The sequence below is a fragment of the Coturnix japonica genome, chromosome 3 (assembly GCF_054131305.1).
Source record: "Coturnix japonica strain WE chromosome 3, WE-NBRP24, whole genome shotgun sequence".
Classification (NCBI taxonomy): Eukaryota; Metazoa; Chordata; class Aves; order Galliformes; family Phasianidae; genus Coturnix; species Coturnix japonica.
This window is the reverse complement of record NC_140665.1, coordinates 26,979,182-27,005,961: the sequence shown is the minus strand read 5'-3', so window position 1 is coordinate 27,005,961 and position 26,780 is coordinate 26,979,182. Positions and strand designations below refer to the sequence as shown.

At 41.2% G+C, this 26,780-nt stretch overlaps 1 protein-coding gene across 7 annotated transcripts in view; it reads right to left on the bottom strand.

Annotated features, from left to right (window-relative positions):
- Positions 1-26,780, bottom strand: part of TTC7A (tetratricopeptide repeat domain 7A) — a 162,474-nt gene that overhangs the window by 98,792 nt on the left and 36,902 nt on the right. For all 7 annotated transcript variants that reach the window (XR_014944632.1, XR_014944631.1, XM_015857449.3 and 4 more), the window contains 5 exons: positions 25,293-25,453; positions 24,792-24,855; positions 16,864-17,001; positions 16,352-16,435; positions 5,329-5,433 (listed from right to left, as the gene is read on the bottom strand). Coding sequence is in view for 5 of the 7 variants with exons in the window: in XM_015857449.3 (XP_015712935.1) it covers positions 5,329-5,433; positions 16,352-16,435; positions 16,864-17,001; positions 24,792-24,855; positions 25,293-25,453 (552 nt within the window). In the remaining 2 variants the exon portion in view is untranslated. The remainder of the gene's footprint in view (positions 1-5,328; positions 5,434-16,351; positions 16,436-16,863; positions 17,002-24,791; positions 24,856-25,292; positions 25,454-26,780) is intronic.

Here is a 26,780-nt window from a genome sequence, read left to right as displayed (position 1 = left end):
AAAGCTCTGTCCCACAGCTGTTTTCAAGACACACCAGAAATCATGTTACATGACAGGAAATAAAAATTCCTATGCTTTCTATTGTTGGTCTTTTGACACTGCTGATTGCTAAGCCTATTCAGCAAGTAAACTCAGCACACTGTACTTCGTAATATTTGAGCCTTTCCTCCAGTGTACTAGGAGTGGTTTGTTCACAAGGAAATTGTATAGGCTACAAAATTCTTGGTTGCCTTTAACATCTAAAATCCTTGGGATTGCCTCAGTAACAGCAGCTGTGATGTCAGTGAAAATCTATTTTAAAAGGTGGAAGAAATCTTCAGCAGCTCCTTACCATTCACTGTGTTCTCAGTAGCCTCTCCTCACAGTGATGTCAGTCCTCTACAGTCTGCTTAGCAGGTGGGATAACTCAGATAATGGGGTGAGATTCAATCTAACAATGTTACTCATACCACAGTAAAACCTACGCATTGCCATGCACCTCCAGAGCTCCTAGGTGACTGAGTAAAAGCACATGCACATCATTTATCATCTGTAATGACAGGGTCAACAACAGAGAGAAGGAGAGAGAAACACTCTCGGATTAAGTGGCCTGTGAAAGTAATGAACGATAAGCTGTTACCTCAGAAGCATGAAGCTCTAAATCTCCATGCTGCCAACCTTCCAACCCTCCTTCCAACCCCATCATGTACTGACCTCACTGTACAACTTATACTTTACAGATCTGGTGCGTGGTCTGATCTGGCCTGACCCCACTGCTCTTCTGCCTTTGCCCTAACAGATACAACACAATCTCCATTTTCCCACACTCAGATCTGCGAGTCGAAAGAAGCAAGGAAGCAGCTGTAAGGTGCAGCACGCTCTTGTGCTGCAGTTTTTGCCATAGGGTGAAGTCTCTCCAAAAATTCATATGAGCTGATAACACTGGCATCATGTGATATTACACAAGTTTGACTCTACAGTACTATTTCTGTGGTGTTAATTGTGGGTCGCTGAAAACAGTAAGAGCGTGTCTCAGGTCCTCCTACTCCCTGTTAGACCACTGTCCTTAGAAGATTCAACCCCATACTAGTGACATAATTCATCTCCACGGGTACTTATCAAATTTCAAATGAGTCTCAGTTGAAATCACTATAGTAAAAGACACAAGACAAGAAAGCAGCCTAGTAACTAACCATTGATGCCTTTAAATAATAATTAGAAAATGGATAAAGTCAGTATTTGACACCTGCCATTAAGTTTTCAGTATACTTACAACATCTGCCGCAATAGAGTCCTGTGAAACCTAGATGAGTAAAGAAACTACCGGTACCTTAGTATTAAAATACTAAAAACAACAACTCATGCTGCAGCTCAAAATCTCTGCCAGTATAACTGAGAAAGGGTGCTAAGTGAAGGATGAAACCGCAGCAAGTCTTTTACTAAGTGACATTCTCAATTGACAGTGGATCAAGACATGACTATCCCAGTATGGACACTCCATACTAAATTAGTCCATGACCATGAACTATAAACCAACTGAATACAATATCACACCATATGCACACAACAGACAGATGCAGGACATATAAACAGTGCGTTTTGTTCATATGAACACTGATCTGTTTTTGCCCTTTTCCTGCCTAACTAGCAATGAAGTACACAGATACGTTTTCTAACTGAGAAATTATGCATTTTATATGTTCTGAAAAGCAAGATGCATCTGAGTATTTGTTACTGTTGATATTGTCCATTGGACTATTCCAGTGCCCCATCTATCCTTTCTATTTATAACGGCATTGAATAACTTGTTCACTTTCAGTTCAAATGATTCAATTCTGTTTTGATTGCCATGTAATTTAAATGCAAATAATTACTGTAAGGATGACATTTAGAAAAACAGCTCTGCTAAGCAGGAAGGTTTTTATTAGACAACGGAGTTTGCCAGTAATATCAGAAGCATCCCTTCAACTATGAAATGCAGAAACCTATCATGCTAAGATGCTCAGATTTCTCTCTAGCTCCCCTTAATTAAAACTATTCTATGGCATAATTGAAGCTTGGTGTCAGGGTAGGCCACTCAGGCAAAGGAAGAAAAGAATATTACTAGATTTGGTTTGAGTTTATTAGGTTATTTTCTAAATAACTACTATGCTCCTGTGGAAAAAATGTTCTTATTTCAGACTGAACCTCACTTTTGATCCAAAAATACTAGAAACTGTTCCATGCAATGAAAAAGCAACTGTTAGAGGTAAAAACCCTTTGAAATAGTCAAAAACAGTTCACTTCCCCCTCATTTCTTCTATTTTTTTAAGATTAGACTGTTGCTATAACATTTTAGCTGTGTATGAGAAATTCTGGACATACCAGATTGACTGAGGAAAGAGCTGTGACTGGTAGAGTTTCACCTTTTTTTCTAAATCATAGAATCATAGCATCATAGAATTACTCAGGTTGGAAAAGACCTCAAAGACCATGCATCCAACTGCAGCCTAACCATAGTACCCTAACTCTAACAACCCTCTGCTAAATCATACCTCTGAGCACTACATCCAAACAGTGTTTAAATACATCCAGGGATGGTGACTCAACCACCTCCCTGGGGTGCCCTATTCCAGCATTTAACTACCCTTTCTGTAAAGCAGTGTTTCCTAACGTCCAACCTAAACTTACCTTGGTGCAACTTTAGGCCATTTCCCCCTTCACCTGCCACCAGTGAGAAGAGACTTGCCCCGCTCTCGCTGTAAGCACCTTTCAGATACTGGAAGAGAGCAATAAAGTCTCCCCTCAGCCTCCTTCTCCCCAGACTAAACAGCCCCAGCTCCCTCCGCCTCTCATAGGGTTGATTTTCCAAGCCCTTCACAAGCCTCATGTTCCTAAAACAAAGTATTCTTTGTCAGCCGCACTAGAGGATCCGAAGAGATGCTGGGGAGAAGTATCAAAGAAAAAAACAAATTATACCTTTGTCTATTTTACTGGCAAAGCAGCATCTTCAATTTGGGCTAATAATTGCACATTCAACCCCTCATCCATCATAGCCAGCAGACTTTAATGGTACCACATGAGATTTTGTCCTCAACTAGTGAGAGTTGCACAAACACCAGGGTAACATAAGAAAAAGAAGCAGTCTGATATTTCTTTTCTCACATTACAGAAATCTGGTCCTTTCACCTCAACAAACACCAATGACTCAGTACCAAGCAGAGCGCCTTCATTAAAACTTCACCATTCCTGTTAAATGTAAGACCATCACAGGGATCCTGATTTTAGCAGAGTCTTACAAGATGAATACACTGTCTCCGAATTTTGTCCAAAGGCTAATTAAGGCAGAAGTCACACGTCAAGCAAATACTGAGAGAATGACAGCCTGCTTGAAGCCTCTATTTCTGTTTATAAGTAGTTGACATTGATGATTCATGTTCTATTTGTCTACCAGAACCACAGGTCCTCTTCTGCAAAGCTGCTTTCCAGCTAGTTGGCACTCCAGCATGTGATTATTCCTCCCCAGGTGCATTTCTCTTTGTGGAATTTACTAAGAATTGTGTAGGTCCATTTCTCCAGCCAATTAACATCCACCTGAATGGTGGACAGATTCAGTTGCAGGTGGGCTTTGAGATTTTTCCTAGCTCTTCCCTGCTCACTTGGACAGCATCTTTGTATTCCTCCCAGGTCACTTTTCCACACTCCCGCCACTCTTGTTTACTTCCTGCATGTCTGAATGGACAATTCTACCATCTTTGTTCCCTCCTCTCAGCATCCCCAACTTAAACATTTCATGGTCACTGCAGCCAAGTCTACTCTCACCCTCTGCATTCCCAACCAGTTCTCCTTGTTTGTAAGAATCAGGTCCTGCAGAGCATCCTCCCTTATTGACTCCAGTGCCCCTCACCTTGATCACAGAGCAGAAAGTCAGAAGAGCTGAAGAACCACAGGCAACAAAGGAGACCTCAAGTTTGTCTCTCACACTGAAGACCAGGCTCCCAGGCAAAACCTACCTTGATTTCTGAAAGATTTTCCTTGAAGTTCCTGCCAGCTTCCCCTCTTTCCCCCACCACCCCCCACTCTCCCAGCAATCACTGAGACAGTGTAATTGATATGGTAAGCTCTTAGACTCCAAGTTCCCCACTATGGCTCCAGATGAATGTAAGCATTTAGCCCATGAAGCAACTCTAACTTCAGAGCCCATACAGAGAAAAGAGATCAACGTGATGTTTTAGACTAATACTAAATCCATCTTGCTTTTAAAACCATCAGCAGAGATGCTAATGACAGCCTCCAATACAGCTGTAATTTATAGTTTTTAAATCTCTAAGAATCAGAAAAAAAGTATTTGCTTTATTAAAAAATATCTACTGCCTTATTTTAAGCTGCTGAATAACTTTCAGCCATCAAAAATTATATACTGAGCTAAGGTTACGAGACAGCTAAATTGCTCTGTAATTCATGTAGGTCAGCAAGGATTCCCCTATCGCCCTCATACCTGACGGCTTCTTTCCTAAGACACAATGCTTTCCAGTTTCTGCTGACTCACATATGAGTTCAACCATTACAGCTGATTCAAAAACATGCATAACCAAGTGTTCTCACTGACGGTCATGTAAATTGATAGCATTCAGTCAAGATCATCTCAACACCAATTTTCAACACACAGGGATGTTGAGGATTGCGGCAGGAGGCAGAACATTCTGTCACCAAAATCTGAGCAGATTTTTCTGGTAGTTTCTTTCATGCTTTTTTTTCTCCTTGTATCTTTTACTTGTGTTAGCAATTATAATCCTTCACTGACTGCAGGGACACCTCGTGGTGAGGACAGGTGAAAACAGCAGGCTGCAATTCAATTAATTAAACCAAACAGTACAAGACTGACAGATGTTTCAGCTCCTTGGGATAATGAGAATTTCACAGGCACAAACTTCAACTCCCACTCTGCTTCTGGGGCATACATTAACACATCCAGAACAGAAAACACTGACACAGGAACCTTAAGAACAACGGATTGAGTCATACAGCAGACCTCAGCTATCTAGGAGTTCAAGGGTCAGACTCACTTATTAACTTTTGTCTTCCAGGTGCTAGCAGGGTGGCAGATACAACTCTGGATACTCATTTGAAGAGGCAGTCTCCAGAATAGCCATCGTGGATTTATCCCATTCTTTTGACGAAAGGCCAGCAAAACCCATTCCTGTGTCTTATTGCAATATCTATTACTAGTATTTTTCTTTTCTTTAAAATGCATGCATATGTGTATGATCTTTAACATGGATTTCCTTTCTCAGCACTCCAACTACACCATGGTACTGTCACTGCAGTATTAGATACGCTGCATAATGAGAACTGCATCAGCTTGCTTACCCAGTGCAGTGACCCAATGCAGACCTTGGCAGCCAGAAGAGGAACGGTGGGATCTGTTGGTCGCAGCTTAGCGCACTCTCTGAGCACCGATACAGCATATGCTGACTGGAGGAGGGGGAGAGAGAAGAGGAAGAAATAAAAAAGATAATAAAAACATTAGACAGTGTTGTTAGGGAGTCCATGCAATATATTTCAGTGAAACATACAACACAGTGAGATGAAGTTAAAACATTGCATCAGCAAAAAGCCAGCAACTTTATTCTCACCTCCACACACAGGGACACACATGTGCGCATATGAACACACACACTTCCCACGTTCAGAAGAAACACACCGAAGAAGCAGCCCAGTCTGCGCACTACACAAGAAGCTGTTAACATGCTGGTAATTTTAACTCTGCCCTTCCAACTCACAGGAACTCTGACACAGTTTCCACTGCATGCAATCATCTTCTAGCAAGCCAGAGAAGATCATAAAGAGTTTATCTTACAGTACATTACATTTTAGGCCAACTATATTCAGAGAGCTAAAGTAATCTGTTCTGTAGACTGTTTTCTGTCTTTTCTAGTTCCAGGACATAAAAGAATACAATTGGGATCTTACCATGCAAAGGGTGGAGCAGGCAATTGCAGAGCACCACACTGCTCGGCGGGTGGTCTGAATAGCATGTATTAGAAAGAAAGCCCATAGAAATCTTCCTGGTGTTAGGTTACCATTCATGAATGCATGAATGGTGTTTATGAAGCTGAGGAGTTACACAGCCCATCTGATATTCAATGTGCTCTATAAACACTGCTTTTTACAGCAATGCCATTCACAGCTGCCATATTTCAGAAAGCTGAATAGGGAATATGGAAAGCTCAGGTCTGAGAGGCTGTTGAGAAGGTATGCTCAGCTCTGTTAGCTTTGTAGCCCCCCCATCACGCTCAAAACACAGCTCCTTTGAAATTTCCAACTCTCATCTTTAATGACCCACAGCCCCTCTAATGCTCTCACCTGTGAACTCAAGGGGAAGCTATCTCATAATTTCTTCTTACATGCCCCATTGCTCCCAACCACGTTAAATACCCATGGCCTTTTTACATTACAGGAGAGCAGTAAATGCACTACTAAGCTTGCAGAACCAAACTAATGGCTATTCCTATGACGCCATGGCCATCTCCTCCGGACCCTGACCCACAAAAACCCTCCCCACCAGGCCTCCTGTCAGTGCACACCACAGGGTCTGGAGTCTGCTCTAATCCCAAGGAATTGGCAGCTCTGCATGACAGCTTCACACTCCCACGGGCTATCAGCACTTCCCCTCCCTCACACTGTACAGATCTGGCGCAGCCTGCCTCCTCCTTTCTCCACAGAACTGAAGGTCCAGCTCTTGCTAAGGGATTCAAAGCTTGGCTAAAAACTGGCTTGGAAGGGAGCCTTGGAAAGGGAAGAAGGGATGTACAGTAGTTCTGCCAAAGAAAAGATGAGTTCTATAAGGGAGAACATAGGCTCTGCAGTGGCAGAAGCCTCCTGCTTGAAAGCTTGGGTACCTGTAGCATGGTCTAGAAACATGCCCTACATTCTCCAGGCTGCTCCCTTCCTACGTGGGCCATCCAATACCATTGGTACAAGCAATGAAATATCTGCTGTTTTACAGTTCCAGACACAATTCAACAGCTTGTCCAAAGCCAGAAGGATGCCTAAGAGCAAAGATGGGAACTTAAACTGCTACCTCACTACTCTAAGAAATAAAGATTTTGGTAATTCAGTTCTGAAGTACAAGCAAAATCACATCGCTGTACTCTACTGTTTCTAGATGAATCTTTGTGACACCTATTTGTTTAGAACAAGTTGAATCTCAGGTTTTAATGGCATCTTATCCTCGCCTGACAGAAGAAGGCTGCTTGCACTGCAGGAAGCTGGTCTTCCCAGTACCACCGCTGGATGTGCTGCTGTTCATAACGGTATTAACCCAGCACATCATCTTCCTTCCTGCTCCTGTTCCAGACCACAGGTGTTTGTAGACCAAAAACCCAAGCAACACCATATGACAACATGCCACCCCAATAGCCAGCACGTGTGCAGCTTAACAACACTTCCAACCCATGCTATTCCACCAGGCGAAACCAAAATGGATGGGCCAAGTACATACAGGGTATACCCTGTCCAGTGCCATTGCTTTTAGAAAACCTATACTGACCGAACAGGGATGTGGTTTCTCAGTTCCCTGCAGTAGAAAGCAGTAGGCACCTGGGTGCTGGCTACAGCCATGCTTCCAGCCAGCAGAAATTGGAGGAGTGAGACGTGTTCTAATTTGAGCCACAGCTACAAAACCTTTCAGGGTCTGCTCCAGAAGAGAAGAGTCATAGCCTGGCTCCCTGACAGCCGCTCTTCCCCTTCTGCAGACCATTTAATAAGGCTGGCCAGGATGCATGCCAGCTCTGCAGCCCCTACAGCCCCAGAAAGTGCTTCTGCAAGCTGCCCAGAGACTGCTCAGGAGCCAAAGACAAAACAGCCATTGCTGAATGTAGCTAAGCACAAAATCCTGCCTTGCGTCCACATCCAAACACCTCTCCCTGTGCAGAGCGGCTTTACTGCATGCACTCAGGAGCTTCCGAATGCAAATTGACAAAGGGAGAAATAATGTTTTCATGCTGCTCTTAAAACATTTACAAAGATATGTCACTTTAAGCAAGTTTATAAAAATTGCAATTAATCACAGGGAGCAGAAGTGGTTTCAGAAACAGGGTGACATGAAGCTTTCCTATCCAGCTGCATTTAAAAAATTCAAGAGATCTATATAATTTCAACTCGAAAACTTTACCCAGCAGAAATTACACCTAGATTAAACTGTTAGACAAGGAATAACTGTAGAAAGAATACCCCACTCCCATCGTAACCTTACCCCCCCCTTAAGGAGCATTGTTGAGAAATACACTACTAAGCTGTAATGCAGATACTCATTACAGGCACCAATTGCCTGGGAACAAACATCATACACTCAGTATTGAATACGCATGTCATTGGTTAGTAAAAATATTTACTGTGATAAAGCATTTGTGCAACAATGAAATAATCTGATAATTAAAATGTACATATTCTTTCACTTAGTGTGGGTGGACCAGGCAGCAAAGAGAATTGTTTGTGAGATTCCCTACAAGGCAATAATGATTAGATTTATTGGTGGGGCATGTTTTGAGAAGAGTAGAGCTTGAACTGCAAATGACTGTGTGCTTCCTGCTCATAATTCTGAGCTTCAGAGCAGCTCACTTAAATAAAACACAAACCCTGGCCTGAATTAAATTCTGTTTGTGTTTCTAATTGCTGGATTCTAATGACTGCGCTGGAATCAGTTCTCAAGGATTTCAGGAAAAAAAAGGGATTTGCCTCTGGGTCTCATTTGGAGTCTCACTGGGAAAAAGGGTATTAAATCCTTCCAAACACACAAACTCACTGAACAGACACAGTTTAAAGGAATGGCATCCCTGCCAATAGTTGCCTCACATGGGTTTCAATTTTGTATGTGGAAGGAGTTCTCAGCCTTGTGATCTTCACCAGGTTTAAGGAGATTCAGGACAACTCTATTTTTTGTTAGGTCCAGCAAGGAAGTGAGCTCAAAACAGGCTATGGAGTGAAAATACTGACTTTATGGGAATGTTCAGCCACAAAAGAGGATTAAAAAAAAGAAGAAGAAGAGGTGAGTTCTATAAAGGACTTAAGAACCTCTATTATAAGAGGTTCCATACTTCATACACCAGCCCTAAGGTTTTTGCAACAACAGAGGAAGGACACTGAGCTACTGTTCCATGTTTAAATCCAGTATCTGTATAGGAATCCATTCTTCTCCCTGTTAATTTTTCTTCACCTAATCTATTTGCAAACAATATTCTCCTTCTGCTGGGAAGGAAAATTAGGAAAGGAAGTTGCAGGGAAGCGCGTGCCAACACTGACAAATGGCTGCTTTCAGTTCTAACTTCTGAAAGAGCTCCATGCACTGCATTCAATATACAGAGTGTAATTCTTGACCTGCAGTGATAACACAAGGAAGCTAGTAGGAAGAAGGATGGAAAAGATGTCTCCCCCTACATAATTAAAGCTACAATGATTTTGAATCCCGTAAGGGAATAAAACAGCCAAAAACTTCTATTCAAATACTAAATACTCTTCTTCCCCATTTGATAACTATACAATGAAGTACACAAGCACGATCTTGAAAGATGTTTGCACATGACCAGTACAGAAGAAAGAACAGTTTACTGCTAGTTTCCTTGCTTTTCAAAATGGCTCAAGAGTTTCTGCATTCCATTTAGGTAAATGCATTGATGATGCCCAGATATTGGATTTCCTAGTGTACTTCAATATTATTTATCTTTCTTTACTCTTCTCTTCCACTATACCAAAGGAAGAAAAGAAGGATGTCAGAGAATGCATTTCGTACTTAGAAGATAAATAAACAAAAAATGTAAGAAAAAGGAAGAATTTCCAGACAACAAGTTATGCCAAGCAGACCTGACACACCATACACAGTTGCTTTTCTCCTGCAAAGGTTCCAAACAATCTTTCCTGACTTTTTCTCTTCAGTAATACCTTCCAGACAGAGAGAAATAAATGTTCCTCAAAAAGGTGGTCTTGGTAGATAGCCTCAACAGCCAGCTCAGGACACAGCTGAATCGCCACAATTAACATTGCTTTATTCCTTAAACCATCCTCTCTTGTCTTAGAAGCTATGCTATCTGAAAGGGATTAGGAGTGAAGGTGATGTTTGGGGGTGGGGTGGGGTCTTATACCAGTATGCAAGAGTAAGTATTTCCCTTATCCTGGGATTCAGCCATCTATATGCTATAAGAGATCTTGAAACAGCAAGGGAAGTCGACATATGAAGGAGTCAGCAATTAAGAACATGGGAATTAGCTATTCTGATGTTAGCTGTTCCTTGAATTTCTACAGTTCTGTGAATCCCTCAGTATAAACAACATTCCCCAAAGACATTCACTTCACTCAATATAGGGACCCTTTCCTTTTATCTCGTGGTTTGCAAACTGGAACACTGCAGCTAAGCAGCTTCAGACATTTACTTTTAGAAGTACCTCTCAAATCTTATGATTTAAAAGAAGAAATTTGTCCATGATAATGTGACAAATGCCCCACTTCACACTTCCTGTCAAAAAAAATAGAGTGAAGCCTCAAGGCAACTCTGCAGCCCACCCAGGTACTGTGCTCAACAGGCAGGAATCTTCCCATTTTTAGCACTACCTTCAGCGCGCACATAGACTTTTGATCTTTCTTTTGCACCAAAAGAAACCAAACTATTGCATATCCCCGAGATGGCTGACCTTTGTAACAGGATCTTTAACCAATGACTGTTCAATATTTTAACTTCCAGTCCCCAGCAATGCTATTTAAGGAACCATCTGAGGCCTCTGCTGCTCCCAAGGTTCCTGCAATGCGAAAAGAAATGAACTATTTTTTTTGCCAGTTGCCTAGCAACCAGCCTAAGCTTTAGCAAGAAAACCAACAGAAGGAACAGCCTAAATCAGAAAATTTGTCTGCTGTTGCTGCAGAATTATGGTTCGAATATATTTATATCTTTCTTTCTAACCTTCTGGAAAGCTGTACGTTGGCATTACAGACATGACTGAATCAAACTTGAAGCTCTCTGAAGCTATCAAAGACATCCGCTTTTGCTGCACTGTTTTAAATAAGGAGAAGTATTCCTTTTTTGGGTGCAACACAGATATGAGCAGCTCAGACATTAGCTGTCTCTATTTGGCTATGACCAGCACATATCAGCGACTCTCAAAGGGCTTGGAAACCAAAGTTCATGTCTGTGCAAAGCTGGTTTCAAAGACCTAGAAGTGCTGCTGGCACAAGCCCTGGGCAAGGCTGCATTATCTCCCCTGCTGAGCAGCTGAAGGGAGCACCGTGACTGCATGCAGGGCTCTGGGACAGCTGCAGCCTGCTCCCTCCTCAAACCAGCTGAATCACAGATGCCAAGGAGGATGCGATTATTTCCCTTTGTACAGCACCAGATGCTTCCTGAAGTGTTACATTATTAAGAACCATTCAGGTAGACAAGCACAGCTCTTTCTTCCTTCTTGTCTTAAAGATGAGCAAACACAGGAAGGCTAAGAGGAGACAGGAGCATTTTGTGTAGTTAAAATCAGGTTTCTCCACTTAGTTTTTCAAAGTGCCATGCTTCTGGCTTCAATTCCTCTACTGGCAGCCATTCAGAACAGGAGGATCAGCAACCCACACAATTGTTTCTGGACTCATGCAATTGCTGTCCTGAAGGCAAGCACTGGGTTGTTGCGATGGCGTTCTGCAGGCTGGATGAATACCTCGACAGCTGAACACCAGGCATCCCAGGACCACCATCAGCAGCCCTTGTCTGCAGAAAACTTCCCCCTGCTCCACTGGACTCTTCCCTACAGTCCCTCCACGAGCTCCAGACCTCTCCTCTCACACACATCCTGCTGCTCTTCACCTCCTAAATGAGTATGAGGGAGTGAGGGGCGAGGGCAGATTATTGCCTCTCAGAAGATACTCCAAACATCCCTTAGGATGAGACTGTATCACCCCCTACTTCTGCTGTCAGAAAACATATAAACAATCCTAGAGCTTTTAAGTCAGTAATGAAAAAAAAAAAACAACAACAACAAATAGAGCAGAAACATTAAATCTGAGCATGAAAATGTTTTATGCACTGAATATACTAATAATACATATCCACTGGACATGAAAGCTGACTAAGACTGCTGCAGGTTGAATGGCTCAGCTAGGGAACCCAGACCAAGTACAGTCATTATTCACCTAATAATTTCAGTTCTCCCTGGAGCAGAATCCTTCCTCACCACCCTTGGGGAAACAGCACATCACTGTCATGAAAGACAAATCCCGTCCCCTTGGATTGGTACTTAAAAGAGAAGCATCAACACTGCTTTATGTGTGTCTTTACAAGGTGCACTGTTTATTGGTTCACCTTTCCCTTCAGCTGCAGCACAAGATAAAAAAAACATGACGTGGAACCAGAAGACCATCAAGTACTGTCAATCTAAATCAGAATCCAATCCCATGATGTTCTTCAGAGTCTCTAATCCCAAAGAGCTCCAGTGGCATTTTGGGACACTCGGGATAGATCCTGTGTGGGGCTGTGAAGTGTGGAAAGGGACAAGAGTCTGAACATGTAACTGATCCAACTGGTCTGAGGCCAGAGAAATGCTTGCAAGTGCACAAGGACCCTATTTCACATCCCTCTTGCCTATAATACATCACTTAGACCCTGACAACTTTGCCTCCAACTTCAGACACCTCAGCAGAATGCTGTGTGCTGGTCATCTCCATGGCCTTCAGTGCAAAACACTCAGCCGTAAAGCTGCAGATTCTCACTGTACACAGTCTTCTACTCCATAAATACAAGTTTGGTCCCTTCCCACTCTGCTGAAAACAGGTCACTTTCACATTTTGAAAGTCTCCAGACAAGCAGATGCAACCTACTGCACTCATTTTAGGCTGGCAGCAGGACAGTGGCTCATCTCACAGCCCGAGGACTGTGCCAGATGGCATTGGGCTATCACAGCGCTCACCACTCAGGCTCAGTCTGTCTGTGCGTGGCAGGCACAGGGAGCAGCTATGCCTACTCCACTGCTGGCTGTCATGTCACCAAATTATGAATGTTACTACCAGCAGAAGTAGCTCAAAGCATCTGTGCAGAATTCTGCATCACTTTCTAGCACCAATGCAGAAGGACAAGGGTTTTGCAGCAGTCTGATTTAAACTTTTCTCTTGCCTATTCAGAACTGCACTTGCTGATGCAGGACATCTCTTAGTGTTCCCTTTCTACAGTAGGTAGGTCTCCTGCTGTTGTCTACAACTTCCCAGCATTTCATCTACAATTGTCCATGAAAGTATCCCAAATTTCAGGCCATACTGCAATCATCAATTAACAAAAAAAAAAGAAAATACAGAGTACGTGCATTCCCAACAACAGCCTTAAAAACAAACAAAACAAAAGACCCCAAGAAGAACCAGATGACACCATTTTTCTCATTAAGAGCACTAAAGAAGCACAGGCAAGTTAAATTGCTGTCACTCCATTATTTCTCCTGCTTTAAGTGGATAGAAAACAATAAGAAGGTTATGCTTCTCTGAGCTTTCTTATTCACTGTTTTACGAATCCCTAAGGCCTTGCTGCCCTGTATGAGATTTCTGAAGTGACATGCCTATTTTTATTAAGACGCATCCATTTTAAACTAATGCATAAATTCAAGCATACACACAGTAACGAGCTCAGCTGTTTGACTTAACATTTGCAGTGATTACTTGTGAAAAACGAGAGCCACCATTTGGCAATTTTTGGGCTAGTTCAACGCAGCACGGAACAGAGGACAAAGTGGATCTTTACAGCATTTTTAAGAAGGTTAGATTTTGCAAATCCTAAAAATGTATTTAGAAAAAAGAAAAGACCAAGTTCCAGCATTTTCAGGTTGGTAAAAGGGTTCCTGTCACGCCCAAGATTTATGAGCATGATTCGCTGTACTGCAGAACAAGTAACACTGCAGGATGTGAGATTTCATTACCAAGAAATGAGATCAGGAATTGGCTGTGACTGAGACAGGTGGAAATAGATCTTTTACCTATAAAAGTTCATGTGTGCTCTGCATTCTGCATTCTAGGCAAACTACGCTGTTATCATCAGCTCTTCCTGCTGCACTGGAGTACTTTCATGTAAATGAAATCTGTTCTGCTACCAAGCTGCAAAGAAGAATAAAAATGTATGCTGTATCTCCCATTAGCAAGATGACGCATTGCAGAGTATATGACAGGAATCCTCAGAGAATACTTGTAGATTAGAAGTGAAATGCTGCACAGGCGAGATTGCTGTGTAAGGGAATCCCCTCTGCCCCACAGGAGGCTCAGAAAATTGAGAGCTTTTACATGAACAGGCAAGATCAGACCACTTTACCTCTAAATATTTGAAGTTCAGGCAAAAAGACATGACATAATAGGACATCTGAAAAGATGGGACGGTTACAGAGATATGAATACTTATGTTGCTTTTTTCACATATACAGTAACTTCTAGAAAAGCTGAGAAGGTATGCAAGCATATAAGAAGGACAGACTTCTCATGCAAATCGTTAGAAGCTAAAGATCAAGCTCCATTTCTCTTTCACAGACAAGCCTAAAAACCTAAGAATGAACCAAAGTTGCTCTCTAGATACACTCTCAACTATCACCGATTAAAATACAGATTTTCTCTAAAACAGATGATTAGGGTTACAGCATGGTTTGCTGTCAGAAATAGGCTACATAACTTTTAAAGCCAATAAACCTTCCAGACAAGTCAAGTGAGTTTAGGGGAAGGCACCGCGCCTTCCACCACTGAGTATCTAGTCATTGTTACCCTGACTGTCAACAGATCAGGTATCCAGAGGATTTGGAAAGGCAGAGAGGGCAGCTATGTGCTAACTCCAAGGGGAGCTGCACCCAATTTCTACAGCCCTCACCTGACAATGCAAGGTATTACCAACACAGCACCAAGCTTGCTGTTCCGCTATTCCTCCAGTGGCTTCATGTTTCCATGTATGGAAACTGAGTCAAGCTATCATTTTCCGTATCCAATTGTAATTGTCCAGGGTGTTACACAAATCCTCTGTGACAGAAGCTCCACACAAGCTCTACAGGCAGTCTTTTTCCAGTGTACTGCAATTCATTTTTTTTTTCCTTCTAATTGGAAACATGAACTTGGGTTGCTGCAACTGGAAGACATCACATCTTATCCTACTCACCACAGACAATATGAAGCCCTTCTTCTTTACAAAAACTCCTTAAGATTTGTTTATCTTGGTCTTTTTATTTTTCCTCTCCTTTTATGGTTAATTTTTTTTGTTTCTTCTTCCCACAGTCTTCTTAACTTTACCCTTATTACCATTGATGCTCTTAACAGACTTTCTCTTGTTGGTCTGCCATTTTCTTAACCCAATAGCAACCAGTCTTCTAGATAAGGCTTTGTCTATGCTCACAAAAAGACAGGAATCCCTTCAGATATTTCCCAGGCTTTACTGCTACTTATAAATTGCAAGATGACTTTTTTTTTTTTTTGCCAAATCATGACATTGTGTATTATCTCCAGCTTTCATTCCGAAGACAGTTTTCAATTCCACTCAAGGCCATGAAAGGCCAAGAGAAGGTATAGCAAGGCTCATGACTGTTAGTTGGTGATTTCTGCCTTGTTCCACCTGGATCACCTACACTGTGTGGGCATGGAATATAGGACCATGCTATATATGGTCTTTTACCACATAGCATTAATCTGCTCACAGTTCCTAATGGCTGTAGGTACAGACTCTCAGCACAAACCAGTTTGTTGTTTGTTTGTTTTTTTAATCATCTACTTTTCCTGCAGGAAATATTCACTTTTAAGAATAATAAAGTAAAGCTTATACTGCCTCTGCCCATCTTCTGCAACCAGACATATCAGTGGCTTGCTGGTAACCTGGACAAATACTACATTAATTTTAAAGAACTTGTGTTATAACAGAAGTACATGCACTCAAACACCCTTTGTTTTTCTACAGAAAAAGCATCAACATATTCTTGAAAATCTTTAAGGTCTCTTCCAATCCAAGTCATGCTATGACTGATCAGATGGAGAAACACCTTAGAGAGAGGTTAAGTCAACTGCCCAAAAACACAGAGTTGCTGGCAGTGAGACATCAGTAGCCTTCTTATACTAAGAACTTCTTTATGTTGAAACAGCATGGAATGGAAAGGAATATGATGCTTCTCAATTCACAGCCATGCGTAAAATCAGTTTTCCCTCTGACAGTGAAGATTAAACACTACATGGAAAGAACAGTACAGGATATGAAATACACATACATTAAGTGCAATCAGAGTCTCAAAGGAGAGCACTGTCCTTTCACATAAACTATGTGGTGCCACCCCCACAAAACACAATTGAACGCTTTCAAAAAGATAAGCTAGACACATTCTGCAAGAGGAAAAATTGCCATTTTGAAGTCCTTTGGCTCAAACTTTACCTTTCCACAAGCCACCATCGATAGGGCAAGCTGGTACCAGAGGTGAAATTCATCAAATGCAAACTTCATGGCTCTCTCCAAGCACTGAGAAACAAACATTGGAGAAAAGCTAGATTATTTTTTTGTTGTTTAAATATACATCTGTCAAGACTGATGCTTTGGCATGGCTCAGTAATCAAATGGGGGGTGACAACTAGTCATGGAGAAGGTCAGGTTGTTTTTTTGTTTCTGTTTTTTTTCTGATGACATCACCTTCCTCCTGTTAGTTAATGGGGCCTGCTAGCTTACAATATCACTTTAAATTAGTACTGCTTTGTTCAAGCGCCTACATAAAAATTAACTTAATGTCTCGAACAGTTCTGGTTTGTGTGGCTGTAGGTCTGCAGCAGTTTCTACTAATTGTCAAATAGTATGCTTGATTTTCACCTCCCTGATGACAAGCCAGCAGTTACTGAATACATGGGTTACTCCAGCACATTTCAGGAGGAAGCTGAAAGAGAAGCCAGAAGTACCTCAGAAAGCATGACATACTGCCCTCTTCTGCCCAGAGTGATGCTGAGAAGGTCGTAGACTTCAGAAGCATCCCGAAGGCTGACAGCACGGTCATCCTGCTGGTCAGGGGCACGGCTGATCACTGCATCCCGGTTTGCCTGGGTACAGATACAAATGGAGAGTCAGACATCAATACAGCAAGAGATCTGACTCCTTCATAAGAAGTTCTACCAATCATCCATAGCGTGCCAAGTAAAATCACCAAGTTCAGTTTTTTTATCTTTTATTAAAAATACCCAAATGAACAGAAGATGTTCCTATGCAGAAGCAGACTTAATTTTTATCCACACAAAGTAAACTCAAGAAAGCAGCTGAAAGGGTCTGCATGAATACCTCACCTTGTTTGTTTTACACAACCAGAAAGTTAGGAAACAGACATAACATATCAGATTCTCCATAATTAGAAATCCAAAGCTATCCTTTATCTATCATAGAACCACCTGAATTGAAAAGGACTCTTTAAAGGCCATCTAGTCCAACATTCCTGCAATGAACAGGGAATCTTACAGCTCAGTCAGGCTGCTCACAGCCCCATCCAGCCTGACTTTGAGCATCTCCAGTGATAGGACACTCACTGCCTCTTTGACAACCTGTTCAACTCTATGTTCTTTATTAATTCAATTGCCTGTAACTGTGATGTTCCAAAGTACTGTATGCCACAGACTGAAATTTACCTCAAGATCCCAGCCTCTGCTTTCTGAGGACAATGAGGAAAATCTTAATCCCAGAGTAAAGAGAAAACTCCCTCTATTTTCCAAACATTCAGGCTGGGCTTGACTCAGCCTGCCTAACCTCTGAGAAAGGCAGTGCTGTGTGCTATTGTGAGTACTGATCACACAGATACAGTGCCCTGAGCATCCCAGCTCAGTGGGCCACAACATAAGAAAACATTCAGGTCTGTCATGTAAAAGATCAGAAAAATTAGGAGACTGCCAACAGTTTCACCTGAAGCAAACACAAACAAAACATTTCCTCCCCAAAGCAAGGAGGTTATTTCTTTTTAATTGCAGGGAGATATATTTTTTTATCCTAAAAAGGTTAAACATGAGAATTAAATGAAATAAAATTTTCCAAAAATATACAGCCCTTAAAGCCTACACATATTTTAGCACAATTAAGCTGTGTTTCATCATTACATTATCTGTGTAGTACCCAGTTCCAACCACTCTATCACAATCGAAACAGCAAACACAATTACTGACAACCAAGCAAATCACAAGCAAGAGCCACACAGTGAATGCATTTAAAGTCAAAGCAGTGTAGAGAAAAACGGCTCATCTGCCTTCAGCAGCATAAGTAAAATAAAAAAGCTCCAGCTCTGTTTGGATTCAACTCCGAGACTTACCTAAATAAATAAAATTTTAAAAAAAAAAAAAAAACTCTTAAAAAAAGCATATATGGGATGCTTCTGAGATTGTTACTTTAAAAAGACTTTGAGCTTGTACAGAACAATCCTTATTGCCATGTGAATTCTCCTATGTATATACAACAGCATGAACAGAATCTTCTGCATCACTTAAATGTTAACTTCTTTTTGACAGAAAATAGCACAATCTGATTGACCTCCCATTAGAATCAATTACTGACTGATACTTTTTTGGGTATCCATCCAGCACCAAGCTATGATTTTTAAGTTGCCCCATTAGCACAGATAGAAAATTAACCAGAACTGGTGAGTGCCCATTAACATCTGCTAACAGATGTTGGTACTAGATGCAACAACAAGCCCTAATTCTGCAATAAGCGGGAATAGAATGTATTACTAGGAGGTAATGTTCCAAAATTGCAGTCATATTGAACACATCGTACTTCACCTAGGCAGAGTAGTTAAAAACAACATATGCATAGGCATGACTAATGTTCTTTACAAGGTCATAAACCATATTTTGTTCCATCTTTTAAATCTCAGTGCCACAGAAGGTCTCTGCAATCTATCACTCTGCTTCCACATATAAAAGCTGCCACTGAGCAAATTTATCAAGGCACTTCTATCCTAACCATTTTTTATGGTTATGTAAATACTGACCCTACCTCCAATTGCTAATTCCAGTTCTTCAAAAAACAAGAAATCCTTATGTTAATGCAGAGCTACTTATAGAACACCAAATAATGAATATCTCATAAAAAACTGACCAATAAGTAGTAGAAGGAGTGTGCAGTGTATACAAACAATAACATAAATCATCATCCCAAGGCTGAGGGTACCATTTACCTTTGCAGTGTTACATACAGGAAGGTAAGGGAGGGAAATGTGAATCAACACTTCCTGAAATCCCTCAGGAAAACGCAAACATTTCTTTGGCTTCTAAAGATGATGGGTGCTGTGATCACGGTCACCATTTTCCCCATCTTTGTTTATGTTTGTGTAAATATCACTGACAGTCACTGGTCAACATAGGTGCAAGCCATTTCCATCAGTGCTACTTCAACACAGGTGCTTCTGTTCTTTCAGAACACTAATTTTCCTGAATACAATTTAAAAAAGAGTTATTTGTCCAACAACAATCTCCAAATAAAGCATCGGTAAGTAGCAATTCACTGATTTGTCCCACTGCATTATTTCTTCCTCTACTCTAAACAGAAGCAGAAGAGCTACAAATACATTTTTGACATGCCCGGTATGATTCTTCCCTTTGCCATTGTCACACAGACGTGCCTCACTGCACACGGGCAGGAAAGAAAGCTGGTGAGTCACACCAGCAGAAAAGACCCTCTGATTAAGAAGAACATGTAGAACGGAGAGGATCGCTACCAACAGGAATGATTTATATTCACAGAGGAAATTACAAAAATCAATCCCCCTCTATCCAGTGTAACACGGCAACCCAGTGACGTACTGTGTTTGCATATTTTGGGACTCATTACAGACACAATGCCAACACAGGACAGCAAGCACCCTCCCAGCAGCAGCAGGATGCATGCACCCAAGCAGGCTGCAGCTGGTGCCACGAGCTCCCACAGCTCAGCCATGATGTCTCTGACCCAGCACAGGTACTCCAGCTGCAGAGACCCAACCAGATTACAGCAGGGAAAATGTCTGCTTTTATGTAGATCAGCAATTTGCCTAACAGTCCTGCTGAGCTATGGACAGCTTGCATCTTCATACCCACATATACAGCATACCTACATCAGGATAACCTGCCTATCTACAGAGATTTGCTGTACGTCACAGACATTGTTATGCCACAGCCACGTGATAATTGCAGCTTATTTACGGTATGTTTGTTACATGCATCTGTAGAAAGGAAAAAGGCCACAGGAAATCCAAACAGCCATTACTTCATCAGCTATTACACACGCATTTATGCTGCAGAAAATTGAATTTTACCACAGTACAGAGATGTGCTTCTTAATAAAGCATCAAGCAATAATATGCATTTCAATAGAGTATATTCCATGTATCAGTCCCTTCACACTACAATTAGCTATGAAGTATCCTTTAATTGCTCACTTTGAAAGATGGCTCCCCCTGCTTTGTTTCAAATAAGAAAAAGAAAGCAATTAAAATCTTTAATGAGTGCCTGCTGCCTGCCCCTTAATTCATGGGCATTCTAATGTTCAACTTGTGTCTTTTCAAAAGAGACATAATTGCCAGATCCACTGCAACCCATCTATACAGAACTGCAGCATGTTTTACAGTGTACTGTAATAATGTAATTGGTGTGATTCAATACTAACATTAAGAGAGGAAAAACAAATGCTATGTGTGGAAGACTGACAACAAGGCTTTGAAATCATGCAGTTGATGCCTCTGCTTAGAGGTGGGAAATACTCAGCCCACATCCTCTGGGTCTCCATTCTGGCTGCTTTGCCTGCGCTGCCAACAAAATGAATGAACTCCTCGCAGTGGCATAGACTCATTCAGATGTAAAAGGCTGCTGAATTCTAAGTTACTGATGATCTCTACACAGAACTTGAATACCTGTCTGACTAATATACACAAAGAAAATACTCAAGGTTGACCACAAGGCTGTTGTGAGAATGGGAAGCAGGAGGAATGAAGAGGAAATACTAAACCCCAACCATTCCCATATCTGCTCAGACTTGAGATGCCCAAATTGCTCTATTTCAGAACAGCGACTCAGAGACTGAAAACTTACCGCTTGTATGAACTGTGTGGCATCTGCCTCCTTTCTGGTAGGCAACAGCTTACAGACTACAGGACCCCATTAATAGTCTCAGCAAAAAAGCCCATAAATACAAAGAGGCTGGAAGGCTGAGTGTCTCACTCACCCACAACAAAAACACATCAGAGCATGGTAAAGGACTTAGTTTGTATGAGCAGCAACTTCACTTAAAATGAGTACGTAACTCCATTTCTATAAACATCAAGGAGGCACAATGCAGCCATAAAGACAAAGCAAGCAAGCCATGTCCTCAAAACAAATCAGTCCCTATCTAACTTGCTGAGGGTTTGGCCAATGAGTGAGCATGTTAATTCTACATATTGTTACTTTTTTCTCCTTTCCCTTCATGTAAGCACTTTCAAGCAAAATGCATCAGTGGTTCACAACAACAGAGAATTACAAAAACAGCTGCTACAAGCTGCTGGAGAGTTACAGTCCAAATAAGTAGAAACTACTGGCTATTTTCCACACTCAGCACATGGCCAGTTTGCAAAGCATTTAAGATATTCAAATTATCCTTGGACAGCTAACATGTGAACACTCTCCTCCATTTTCCTCGTTTTGGCATTTGATTTTAAGATGTGGCTGTCATATCTCTCACCAGGTATGTTCTAACGGTTGGTTTTGGAGCAGAACTAATTCTGGAGAAGTCCACTGAAAGCAAGGCATATGATTTCTCACAGCCAAAGCAGTCCAACAAAAGGAAAGGAAAGGGAAAGAACAATCATAGACTCATAGAATTGCTCAGGTTGGAAAAGATCCTAAAGATTATCAAGTCCAACTGTAATCTTATGATACTACTCCAACTCTAACAATTCTCACTAAATCATGTCCCTGCGCACCATATCCAAAGGCAGGTTTATCTATGGGATAAGACTTAGGTACCAAAATCATGCATCTACTGTTAGTAACCTGGACTTTAGAAAGTTATCTTTCAAGAATTTGCATCCTCTCTGCAATTCTAGAAATAAGGCAATCTTCTGTAAAGCAAAAGATGAGAAACTCTACTCAAGCCTCAGCAACTCATAACCATTCATGATTAATAGGGATGATGTATTTCCCACTAGAAACATCAAGCAAGCCATCTTCTCTCAGGACCAAACTGTAAAGCTTTGCCTTGCAAGTCAGACAGTCAAGCTTGCTGCTATAAGCACAGCGCCATAATTCAGAAGGAACAAACAGAACAGGCAATCCTGCCCCCAGTTGTCTCCTTCACCTGCTATAGTCTGAATGCCCTCAAAGAAATACATGACTGCTGTGCAGCTGTTGCATCATCACTGGGCTTCGAGGCATAACAAAAAAAAAGAAGGAAAGAATGGTTCCATAAAGGCAATAAGAGTTTTTTCTCTTTCAGTTGCAGGATGGTATTTTATAAAGTAAGGAACTGCAGAGATAATACATTTTAATGATTTCTGTTTAAACATAGATGTATTGAATGTTACTCCCTTTAAGGCATGCTCAGAACCACGAGCTTGCTCTCACCGGCCAAAAGAACAGGACAAGTCCCAATATCTTGCTTCTCCCCTCACCATCTGCTCTGCACTCTCAGGCTTTCCAAGGTCAAATCGCTTTCAGGGATTCAAATCAGAGATAAGATGGGGATGACATTTCTAATCTTTGTCACACAGGAACAGAATTTATCAGTTTTGGATGCAAGGAGCTTCATTTCCAGTATGACTGAAGTGAACACAAAATGTCATGTTATTCGGTATGTTTGGTGGACCATGCCAGCCAGAATCCCTAGCTGTAAGAGCCAGCATTGCCAAGGCCCAAATAAAGGACTCTAGACTGTATTTCAGAACTCCAGTTCAAGAAGGGAAGATTTCTAAATACAAATTAAGAACTTTTTTTGGGTTTGCTTTTTTTTTTTCTTTTAACTTAAAAAGTACACACTAGAAGGAATGGAAAGTGTTCCATTCCGTGTTCTGAGAAACTTCTAGCTTAATTTAAGGGGCAGCATAACCAACTCACAGCAAACACTCTGGAGAACAGGTACTGAAACAAACAGAAGTGTGGTTAAGAATTAGCCCTGCCCAACCCCAATTGATGCCTCCAGCAGCACAACATGCCCAGTGTGCTGACAGGACCAGCAGAACAAGCACCACTCCCACCCACCACGTGGGGCATGCACACAGCACTCCCAGAGACAGCACCACTGGCTTTGATGGGTTAAACCCAGTCAGAAATGGGACTGACACAGACAGCGTCATAAGCTGAAACCCAGGATGACTGAGAGTCCAGAGAAGGTTTTCTGGAGCATAGGATGAGGCTTACAACACCTCAAATGCATTTTCTTTTATCCACTTCCCCCCCGCAGCAAGAGTTCTTACAATACCCGTAACATCTTCTGTGGAGCTGCACAGATCCTGGTGAAGCAGGTGTTAGCTTCACCTTAGGAACGTGAGACAAACAGAAGCGTATGGTGCATTTCAGCTGCTGCAGCAAAGTGCCTAGCAATGATTCACTCCCTCCTTGCACATCTAGGAACAGAAATACAAGGGTGTTCAAGAAGCATATTTCTTGAAAAACCTACCACATCCCATATTCCTTTCAGCCTATTTCTCACATACTTATTCTGTGGTTCTCTGATGATCAACATTCTCGCACAGGACATGTCTTTGTTCCATGTTTTATTTGGTTGTTAATATTATATCATAAGGGAGACCTCAACTGGAAATCTGCTTCTTGTTAACTTATTTTCCATAAGCTTCAGCAAATTTAACACATAAAAAACCCAACACATCTCCAAATGACCAACAAACCTGTACACCAGCTTACACCAAAGCAGTGTAATGGAAAAGATGCCTCATTACATAATAAATTAAGCAAAATTTTCCCTTCCACAGCAATAGAAACAATAAACTAAGCAGTTAAAACAATAAACCAATGGCAAGCCTACTGTTAACTCAAGAGGAAAGTGAAGATTCAGATGTTCTGTTCCCCAAAAAACAGTCTGTTATCATTCTTGCACTGGTCCACCATAGACTTTTATTTAAGTGCTTTTTGTTCAGCAGATCAAAATGCCTTGCATCTACCTACAGACAGTTCCTATATATAGACGACAGTACTTAAATACAAGCCTACTTATTAAATCTTGAAATCGGTACAACAATCCAGACTCTATCAATAGCGTTTTCATACTGCTTCATCCATAACAGTTATAAGATCAGTTTGTCATTTGCGTACTACTGGATAACACAAACATAACCTGCATTCCCCTCAGCAGAACAAGACTATAGCATTCAAGGTCCCCCAAGATCGTTCAGCTGCAAGCCCAGCCCTAGAGATAGCTGCAGCACTCGGTATTATTGCTGCTCCAAATCCTCCTCCTACAAGGATCAACCCAGACAAGTCACACTGACATGAGCTCTTCTGATTTTAATGGAAGTGTAATGCTACACTTGGCACGCTACAAGCTCCAGGTCCAGCAGTCTATACTTTAATTACAAAAAGCCCTTTCTAACTGCAGAAAAAGACCTTGACAAAGCAAAGCAGAGGCACTGTTGAGAACAGCATGCAGCTATGGTGAACACCGGCATTTCTTTTTCTTGACAATTCCCCAAATCCTTCATTGAGGTTTCACTTAATAAAAGTGGTATTGCCAGTAAAGGAAGAAATAGCATTTCCTGTTAATCAGTAAAAATCCTCATTTCTCTTTATTTAGGGAAGATTCTGTATACAAAACCAACCAGAAGACTTGACGTGGAAATTCTAGATACTCCTTTTGTGCTATCAATATTACAAACTTATTTTTGGCTTACCATGGATTCACTGATTAAGAGGAGCAGCAGAGCCTCTTCTACGTTGTCCTGAGGGCAGTAAACACTGAAAGACAGAACGCATTTTTTCTGAGGAAGGTCAAGAATTATCCTATCAGCCTCTCTTTCTCATTTCACAAGAGGAGCAGTAACATGAAACATCTTATACATAATTCATTTGCTAGGTAATACCTTCTTTTGCAGGTTTACACAATTAAAAGCTCTGAAACACATCCAAGATGAGGTATTCTGAACCATAAATAGATTATTTCCACTTCTTAGCAAAGACAGCTATTTGGTTGGATTTTCTTCCTTTGTGTGGAAGAAAATCAAATAGTCTAGGTTGGATGCTTTATTTTTCCAGTAGTCCCTTTGGTATGAAGTCAAAAACAATAACTCCCAAAGCTAGTACATCAATCAGTGACACAATTAGCAACACTGCAGAGCATCCAAACACCCCCTCTTCCTTCTGTCAATAATCCAAAATTAAAAAATGATGCTTACTTCTCTTCTGTGTATAGCTCGGGCTTCCGACAAAGAAGATTGCTAATGTAAGACTGATCTTCCTTGTTCATGAACTCAGGGAGAGGATCAGATAAAGGGCTCCAATAACAGTCTTCACTTAAGGAATGGAGAAGCACTTGGCCTAGCTGTTTGGCTGCAGTCTAGAGATCAGTAAACACAGAAAGATGCATCAGTAAAGTCTTCACACATATCCGACATACCTAACAACCATACACATATCACAAAGGCCTAACAACAAGGGACAAGTTAGAGAATGAAGACAACAGATTGCCACATGGACTGCTGAGAGTCTCACAAATGTAGCTATGTTTGAGTGTAATGGTACTCCAATGCTTTCGCAGCATCCAGATTTTGCAAGCAAGTCTCATCCCAGAGGTTACTTCTGTCTTAGGTTTAAAAGAGCAAGCATTCAGCTCTTGGTGTAAATGCAGCTCTTTATAGCTTCTTCTCAGTATTATTTCTCCCTCTCTTTTGTTGTTGTTGTAATAGTGGCAGAAGAGAGAAGATTAGGAACTTTATACTGAGACTGCAATGTCACATGCCCTTGTTTGACCACTGAGTATCCTTAAATACTTGCTTTATAGTTCATATCTATGTAGCTGTCAAGCTGAGCCCAAAAGGCAGCCAGTTAACTCGACTTTGCAAAACTACCTTTGGCATTTGTCTCTGTTTACACTCATCCAATAAACCTCTAATTATTATTATTATTTTTCAGTGTAAATAGAAGCATGCAAACAAGCCCAGAAATCAAAACAAGGGGTATCTTCTGGGAATTCTCAGTAGCATGGTGCTCTACACCACAGCAAACTCAGCACAGAACAGAGGTAGTCTGAAACTTCAGCCCTTCTGTCCTAAAACCAGAAAACACTTTTTAAATATGCAGCAGTCAAAGAAAAGTTATCTCCTCTGCTATTTATGGACATGGTATGAGCCTGCCAAGAGTCATTCTCTTTTAAATACCAGAAGAGTTATGATTGATAAACTGAAACATTACTCCACTTGAGCTGTTGCATCTGTAGGATTAAACAAATCATCCCGAGTTTTAAGAAAATCCATGTGATCAGATTCAGAAAAATAACTTATTTTGATGCAAGATTCTTTATTTTCATCTGCCTCACCACACACGAAAACAAAGAATTTGTCTAAAATGCAGCCACGCCAGCACATACTTCCTTCAACATCAGATAAAGGCAGGTTTCATAGCTGTATCTAGCAAATGGCAAACTGATTTGGATGTATGGCAGTGCCTTAAAGAAATATTGTCACATACAACTCCCAGGAAACCCTGAGACCTTCCCCACACTCCTACCGACAACCTACAGAAAGCCTTCTGTTTCTAACTAAGCTTTTCTATGCTTTTTATAGCAAGCAACCATAGGCAAAATGGCTGAGGGCACTGCAACATTAGCCAGTATCATTTTTTGTCTCAGTGTGTAATTATTTAGTCAGTTTTACCCCGAGGAGCCA